The sequence below is a fragment of the Pundamilia nyererei genome, unplaced genomic scaffold (assembly GCF_000239375.1).
Source record: "Pundamilia nyererei isolate P.nyererei 1_Seehausen unplaced genomic scaffold, PunNye1.0 scaffold00040, whole genome shotgun sequence".
In the NCBI taxonomy this organism is placed as follows: domain Eukaryota; kingdom Metazoa; phylum Chordata; class Actinopteri; order Cichliformes; family Cichlidae; genus Pundamilia; species Pundamilia nyererei.
The window spans coordinates 1,698,289-1,707,101 of NW_005187441.1; the positions used below are offsets into that span (position 1 = coordinate 1,698,289).

General features: G+C 42.5%; 1 protein-coding gene across 13 annotated transcripts in view; it reads left to right on the forward strand.

The window, feature by feature from the left end:
* The first annotated feature begins 2,627 nt into the window (after positions 1-2,627).
* The window catches only part of LOC102194232 (peripheral plasma membrane protein CASK-like), a 55,848-nt gene continuing 49,662 nt past the window's right edge, over positions 2,628-8,813 (forward strand). For 5 of the 13 annotated variants that reach the window (XM_005730951.2, XM_005730952.2, XM_005730950.2 and 2 more), the window contains exon 1: positions 2,631-3,936. In XM_005730951.2, coding sequence (XP_005731008.1) covers positions 3,872-3,936 — 65 coding nt within the window. In that variant the 5' untranslated portion in view covers positions 2,631-3,871. Of the gene's footprint in view, positions 3,937-8,813 lie in introns of all 13 variants that reach the window. The other 8 variants (XM_005730944.2, XM_013910298.1, XM_005730945.2 and 5 more) reach the window with 4 other exon arrangements.

Here is an 8,813-nt window from a genome sequence, read left to right on the forward strand (position 1 = left end):
TTTTTTTTCATTTTGTTTTCTATTGTTTTCACGAAGCAGCCATATTGGTTCAGTGAATTTGCAGTTTATGGCCTAATCTAATTATTTATTAGATAACAATCTGGAAATACATTGAAATTTAGCTCAGAATCACAATATGATCAAATAAAACCAGGAGGTGAAAAGACAGAAGAAATATTGTGACTTTATAATGTCAATTTCTGCCAAACTGGTAATTTTGCAATGTTGAAAAATATTCTGTTATTAATATTTTTAAATATATCAGCTTACTTAGTTGAAAAACCTGAATTCTTATACTTTTCCCATTTCCCATTGAGTTTCTGTTATAGGAGGAAACACTTCTAAGGCACTTTGTGTTGAAGTGACTCCTCTCCTTTTGCTGGTTATTGCTCCCTAGGGAAGAATATGGAGCTGGAAGCATGTAGCAGTCTAAGCAGTCCAAACCTTGTTTTCCCTGTTTCCCCTTGCACTAATTCAGCTGACTGATGTCCCACTTTTTCTGCGCTGAAGCATCCTCCTTCATATCTTTTTTGGCACGTTATTCTCTACATTACACCTCTATGCCATGAGGACCGAGCAGGATTGTAATACAATGTTATACAGCTGATTTGGTCTAAATTATTGATGATAAATCTATGTCAGCCTGGAGAGAAACAAAAGGTTCTCTGAAAAGCACAGCTAGTCAAAACGGTTTAACCAGCAGGACTGAAAATAATGTGTGCCAGGTACACATGAAATTTAAAGGTGAAGGTTATTTTTCTGTCAAAGCTATTAAGTGCAGGGCTGTCTCTCTGCGTGTGTAGTGATGGTTTCAGGGAATTCATGCATGTCAGTGCAACCAGATGTATAGGAGTGTATAAGCGTATGTGCATTTTTCATGAACTGCCAGTTTCACATGCAACCACCATAAAAAAAATATCCCCTTCCTTGTTACTATGGAAACAGAGCTCTTGTCTTTTTGTCATGTGTGCCGTTTTCCCTTTCCTTTATCATTTTCCTATTCATCTCTCTCCTTTTATTGCATACTTTCCTTCCAGTCTCACTTTTTTCCCCGAGCTGTGTGTGTGTGTGTGTGCATCAAATGGAGGGTTGTTCAGAAGCAGACAGTATGATGACCACATCAGCAGCCAATCGGATTATCGGTAGCTGCTGGTGGGCTTAAGCCAATGGGGGAAGCTGGCAGGTGATGCTCGAGGAGAAAGGATGCAGCGGCATGGAAACCGCAGAGGGTGCCCTGTGAGAACAGCGCCCTCTAGAGGGGGGCTGGCCGTCTGAGTTCATTATTTTGCTTTAGTGAAGTACCTCACCCAAACGCTTTTATTTTTTTCTTTTCAACCCTCAGTTGTAACCACTTTCATGCAAAGGTAATTTGTAATTGGAAAACATAGCTCTGCAATATATAAAACAAAAAAACAAAACAAAAAAACCCCAACAAAATAAAACGGGAGAATAAATAAGAGAAAATTCGCTTTTTAACTGATTCCACAGAAGGAACCCCCTCCAAAAAAAAGAAAGAAAAAAAAGACATATCTCTCAGATATATGTTTTAAAGATAAAAGTTAAATATAAAATTTCTTTACATTTCCAAGGAGCCAGACTTTAAAAATGGTTTTAAATAATAGTTCTCCAGGCTTTTTCTTTTGGACCTTGTCTGCCATTGCACTCATTTTCAGTCTAGTCCCTGTACCGGACTATTTTCACAGGAATGTCTTTTGTTTGTTGGTTTGATAAGCACTTTGTTCCAATTTCTTCAGTTGAATGTATGAGAAATAGCACATGCCTCTTAATAATAGTGTTTTTACAATCTGGAGGTTTCCAAAAGGCTCTTAGCTGAAAACTTGCCACATCTCAGCTGTGTCCCTGTTTTTTTGTTTGCTTTTTTGGAAACTGGACTAGTGGAGAACAAAAGAAATGGCAAAAAGGCGTCATAGACAAGCTCGTTACTATTGTACTAACTTTGCCTCATATACTTACACATGTAGTAAATGACTGCATACATTTTCCAAATGATTCAAGATTTTTGCAGTTCTCTACGTCATATAAAATCCAGTGCAAATAGGGTGAATTAAGATGGACGTCTTTAATAAACGGGATTTGATGCCTTTTTTTGCATCTTTGATTTGTTTTACAATAAAAGTGAAATTGGATTTTGTCAATTATTTATTAATTTATTCCACTTTCCCCCTCATTTTCTCCTTGGAACGATGTCTATTTAGGGTATTCAAAATGGAGCAGTGGGAGACAGGCCTTTTACCATCACCTCTAGGGGGCTTCTCCGCCCGTCTTTCCACACCTGAGGAGACCTTACCTGCGTGTCTGCACCGGGGGAACCCGCACCTGCAAAAAGCTTACGCGAAAGTAGATAATTACGCGTTAATACTTGAACTACAGTGCTGAGGATGCCCATTTGAACTGAAAAAAGCCTTTATTTTCGCTAGTTATCTAAATTCCACAGAGGAGAATTAGAGTACACATCAGTGGCACAATCTAGCGGTCACTGTCAGATTAATGAGATAATGCAAACGCTATGCTGTCCATCAGTTTTGCTGAGAAACCTCCCGAAAGACCCATGGGAATTTAGGAAACACTGAGGACAGCAGTCACCCACGCTTAGACAGCGATTGTGAAGTATACGGTTTTAATCCCGTCGCTGGCAGCCAGGGTGTGGGGCGTGAGTCCTTAGTGGCAGATGAGATTTATGGAGAAATAAACTGTTCGAAATGATGGAGAGAAGAAGAAGGGGAAAAGGGAGGGGGGGCTGACGTAAGGTGATGAGGTTTGGACGGTCGACGCCTGCGCGGGATACACTGAATGCAACGGTTGGAGAAGAGATTAAGGAAACTGCGCCTAAATCGGACCCCACAAAACGCCATCTTGGCTCGAGCGACGCAAGGAAAAAGACGGGAATCCGGGGCCCGCTTTCCCTGGCCATTTCGGCTCCGGTCGGAACAGTTTCCCGGGCGATAGACAGGGAGGGAGGAGCCGGGCATTTCTGGAAGTCGGAGAAACAACCAGTCAAAGCCAGCCAGCCTGCATCTGATCCAGCGAAAGAACTGGAGCAGCGGCGGACGTCGGCTCGGCTGTGCTGGAAGACGACATTAATTGAACACCCTCGAGCACAGACGGCGCGTGTAGCAGCAGGAGCAGTCGTGGACATGAATGTGAAGGTCTTCCATTTGGGCTCGGGAAGCTGAAGCGTATTGTATCCCGCTCACGTTACGGTTCCCCCCCCCTTCCTCGCTGGGATAAGCTGTCTGTGATACCACTGGGCGTGCACAGCGCAATAACGGAGGGAGCCAACCTGTGATTTCAGCGACGACTAAGCTCACATTTAAACCCAGCTAGCAAACCCTTCTTTTTTTTCCCCGAGAGTCTCGTTAGCTTGCGGCGAAGGGGAGCATCTTGGTGGATAAGGGGAAGGTATCCGTCGGATGCTGCTGAGGGGGGACTCCTGTGCCCCGGCGACAAGCACCAGTAAAGATACAAACCTGAGGCATGCAAAGAGGGATGTTTTTCTGCACACGAGCGAGGAAATCTCCACGCCCCAGGGTCTGCTCGGTGGCTACTGTTTAGCTAGCTCGCTGGCTAGCCCTTCTACAGGAGAGTAGCTCAGGAGAAGGTGGGGCCGCGGAGTGACAGCCTTGGACGCCAGCTAATGTGGCTAGCCGGCTAAGTTGGGCACACGTTCGTTTTTCCCCGTTTATCACATTGTGCCCGTGTGTGCGTGTTTGTGGGGTTTAAAAAGTACAAAGTGTGTGTGTGGACTGGCACAGGTGTAAGCCCGTTCAGCAAGAAATTACGTTGTCATTGATCCCTTCGGAGCCCGTGGTGTGGGTGGGATATCTTGAGGAGAGCATCCTCGTTTACCTGAATGACCATGGCGGACGACGACGTGCTGTTCGAGGATGTGTACGAGTTGTGCGAGGTGATTGGCAAGTAAGTACCTCGCGCACTGGCCTCTCATTTACCCACACAGGTACAACGCAGCTGCAGTAATTTGGCTGGGGTCTGTTTTTATATGCTGACCCGCACATTTTTAAGGTGGCAGTCCACTGAGAGAAGGGGGTGGGAGAGTTAGTCTTCTATGTGTAGAGCCATACAAGCTTGACATACAGTTTTGTTAAAGTCCTAATAGAAGTGAATAAACTAAAGTGATACTGGTCGCAGCTGTTAACAGTATGGCTGGGAATGTGCTCGGTGTTTTTGCTCTGTGCCTGCACTAATGCATTTATTCCAGCTGGCTGGGGATTGGGAATTCCTAATTGGATGATCGCCACACCTGGAATGTGAGCTCATAGACTGATTGGCCGGACACTTTAAGAATTTGTCATGTTGAGTTTTCAGTGGAAGGGGCACATAAAAAAAAAAAAACAATGTGGTGAAAAGTTTGGGGGGTGGGGACGGGATTGACAGCCCTGCCTACCAGTCAGTCCCCTCCCCCCTGCAGGCCTCCACTCTGTGGAGATCTGAGGGTCCATTACGGCTGTTGAGGGGAGGGGAGGCACAGACCCTCAGGCCTTTGGTCTTAATCCTGAAAGTTCTTGTTGCCTTGGTCACTAATTGGTGGGTGCTCCAGGACTACTGCCTTTTAAGGCTCAATAATGGACAATGTGGCGAACAGTGCATTTGATGTACTTGAATGGATGAGGGAAATAAATATGGGAAATTGAGAAAACTTGACTTGATCAGACCTAGATCACTCATTTTGTGTCTTCTATAGACTGTTACTGACTTGCCTCACACTACAGCTGTCAACCTACCTGTCACAGTTACAGCACAGCCTGCACAGAGTACCTCATTTTCAGAGGTAAATGTATATGTGCACGTTATCTTCATAACTGGGGTGTGACTCCCTGCAGCCAAAAGCAAACACTGAGGGAGTGCGCCGAGCTGTTGTACAGGTATGGTCACACAGCGCAGACAGCTTATACAAAGAGCAGCAATAGTCAAGGTATATTTTAAGCTTTAGGAGGAAAAAGTGTATTGGCACCAAGAAGACCATGAAATCCCACTTATCCAGCGAGCTCTTTTGTGAAACTGCGGTTGATAGATCAAGTGTGTTGAGTCCTGGCATCTTGGGATGTGTTGCGGGGGGGGGGAATCATTTTTCCTCAGCTTAGAGCAAGGGGGAGCGGGGGGGTGCTGAAGCTGATCAATGGAGACAAGTGGAGCTGGGAATGTGATGGCCCTGAGGCTAAGGATATAAATAATGCCAGCAGACATTGCAGCTCGCTGCCTTCTTCCACTCTGTTTTTTAACCTTATGTTTTATTGCCCACATTGCGATCGGTAGCCGAGCACGTGGCAAACGGCCAAGACTCGAGGATGCTAATTACAATTTCAGTTTTGGAAAAAGACAGCTGTCATAACAAAACGAGGTGACATCATAACCAGTGCCTTGCGCAGAAAGTCCCGGGTTTGATTCCCAATGCATGTCACTTGCCTTTTCCACACTATCCATTTTTCTTTTTGTTGGCATTTCATTAGGTTCAATAGAATGACAGCACCCTGTCAGTGAAGGACTCCTCTAGCCTCTATGTTTCCCCCCCCTGTTTTTCCATCTCAGATTAAAATTCCAGGAAGTCTATTTTTGCTTTGAGTGGATGTCCGACTTATCTGTTCATCAGTGAGACAATCGTAGGCGAAGTTCTTTGGAATAACACATCAGGTCACACGAGTGGAAAGTACTGTGATGGAATGATGGAGTAATGGAATATTTTCCAGTGAATTATCAGTAATTAGTTTGTCTTTTGCTTCCTGCCATGTAACAGAAGAGCTGGGATGGTGATTTGTCTCATTTAGTGATATTTGCTGTGCTGTATAGACACATGTCTTTTCAAGATACGTAGATAAACCCTTAGATCTGGCCTGACACCTTTCAAACTAATATCGTTGTTGTTGAAATCTTAAAGAATTTGAATGGGTAGCATTTGGAGCACTGGGATAGCTTAACCGTTCTATAATAATCTCCTCTAAATTCAGATTGTAAAGTCTTGTTGCAGGTTAGTTCTCCTGAAAGACGGTTGGTTAGTTCCCGGAGAGGAAGGTTTTGTGTAAAGCTGTTGATAAAAATTCTGGGCTGTTAATCAGATCTTAATTTAATTTCAAATTTTTGGCTTTTAGCAACAGAAAAGATGAGAGAATCTGGAGAAAGCAGTCAGTCTTTTGTATAAATTTTTTTAGTCTGCTCTCATTTAGTGTCGTTATAAAGAAAGTGGTGTTTTCACCCCTCCCTGCAAACCACAGTTTAGTTCCGCTCTAGGCAAGATGGTGGAGAGAAAGAGAGAGCCTTTGGCCAGCACAGTCTATCCAAAAGAAGTAGAAGTTGTAAAATGTTTATGTATTCCAACCCATGGAAGGTTAATTAAAAGTTGACTGCAGCTTGATTTGTGTTACGCTCTCCCCTTTGTGCTCAGTGCCATCGTTCTCTTTGCAGGCCCACTGAAGTGTGCTAGTCTGATGCCACCTTGGCCTCTCGTTGCCCCTGTCTGCAACAACAGACATACCACTGTGGAAGCTGCAGGGACCAGTGTTTGCCCTTGGGAAAGAAAGGCCATAGCAGGGGTGGACACACACAAAAAAAAACCCCTTCTTCCTAGGCTAGTTCTGGCCCTCTTGCTGTATTTTGTCCATGTGTGGGCTATACATTGAAAATCATTGGCCAATCTGGGCCTAATTCCTGATCTAACACTGTGTCCCCCACCACACCCATTACTTCAGAAAAAATTATAATTTTTAACCTAACAATAAATAATAATTTTAAATACAGTTGATGAAAAAGGATTGCGATCGTGATGTTTTCCATAATCGAGCAGCTGACCTTGTATCATAATATTCCTGATGGTAGTGTAGCTGGGCTAAGTTGTAACCTGGACTTTTGTGTGTTGTTGCCGTGTGTGATTGCACACAAAACTACTAAAATAAACTCCTTTTCCACCGGGATGCTCTACCTTCCTCCTGCTTCTCATTATTTTGGATGGAATGGTGTGCTTTTTCTTTTCTACAACACTGAGAGCTTCACAAGGGTTTAAAACTGCGAACCAAAGCACATGAACTCAAAATATTTGAACAAACCAGAGTCCTGATTTATCGGATTTGTAGATGCATGGAAACAAAAAAAGAGATGAATATGCTGTTGTAGCATTGCTATAAAGAGAAGCTATGATTGATTTTTACAATTCCTGCATGTGTGTTCATTCACCTACTCGGTGGTTGTTCTAGCCTTATTTCAGTAGAGCGAGGCCAGACAGGTCAGGTGTCAGCTGCACTTCAGATTACATTAAGTGAAAGGTGACACAGCGTGTTGACCCGGCACAGGCAGTTCGACCCTGCTTTTTATGTGCTCTTTATTTGTAATTTACATAGTAAACATGCTATGAGCATATTGCAGTAACAGCAGGCCTGCTTTTCACATAGCTGAAGCATCAGCAATGAACTGAGGCAATTTAATCCCTTTCTGTCTGTAATGATTCTGTTTGAATAGGACTGAAGTTGTTGAAGCACTATTGGAGTCACAGTGCTCTTTATTTCAGCCCTGGGGTGCTCATTAGGGCCAAGGATATTGGGATGTGCGACTCACTCTGAACCAATGAAGTGATCAGTCCTCTGGCTTATTCTGAGTGAGATAATTAAATTGCTTGGGCGACATTTAGATCTTCCATTTTCATTGATTGTTTTATCATTTTTTTGTGGTGTAATGTTGCTTTCTCCCCAGATAGATGCAACATTTGGCATACAAATGTTAGACAAGATGCTTTGCTGCTGGAATGCCAAATTGTTTCGTTATTAGGATTTGCTTTGGTTTGAAGTACGTAAAATGGGCTGTCACCTGGGTGAGTGTTTAATAGCTTCAGTCAGGTTTAACTAACAAAACTGATCAGACACAGGTAACATTAATCCACTTTCAATCAGAAATCACTGTAACTCATTTGTGTCAAATGTGTGTGTTTTAACCAGTCCATCCCTCAAGAAGACGTATCAGAAAATAATTTAAAACATTTGGGACTGTACATTAGGTGTCATGATAACGACAATATTTAAAGGTGAAATATTGGTATTATGTCATAATGTGCACATTATAATAGCAAATAAGCGTGTGATTGTTCTTTTTTGTTTGCCTTTGTACACTTGTGTTGTGTAAATAATATGCTGTAATATATACATTGCTTGTACATGTTTTTCTGAATGGTATTTGTCCATAAAAACAAGCAGACTACTTTAAGAAAAGTCTAAAATTTGTCTGCAGTCAAGTAATCGTGTAGGAAAAAATGCACAAAATGTAAGGCAGACATGGATATAACAACTGGCTACTAAATCATAAGAAAGCCATATAAATGATATAGTAGCCACCACCAGTGCTGCTACTTGTGCAGCAACAACATTTATATTTACGAGCAAAGCTGGCAGTGATGTGATAATAAACGTGCACTTTGAGTTGCACAAAAAAAAAGAAGAGTAAAGCAACTGAATTAATTTTGTGCTCTAATAAAACTAAAATCAAAAACATGAATATATATTAGTTTCAATCAGTCTTTGTCAAAATGCTAAAACAAATTGTAAGTTACAGCCTTTATGATGAGGTTTTGGTAGAGATTTATCGAGAATTGGGACGTGTACATGACTTACCATGAAAGTTGTTTTTGCAGTTAATTTCTAATGCTCTTGCACAGAGTGGGTGATAATTTAATGGAGTTAGAAGTTAGCAGGGTGTTAGCTCGCTAGCTTCCATCTAAATATAATATAGAATAGAATAGCCTTTATTGTCATCGTACAGAGTACAACGAAATTGGAGTGCCACTCCCTTGGTGCAAGTTT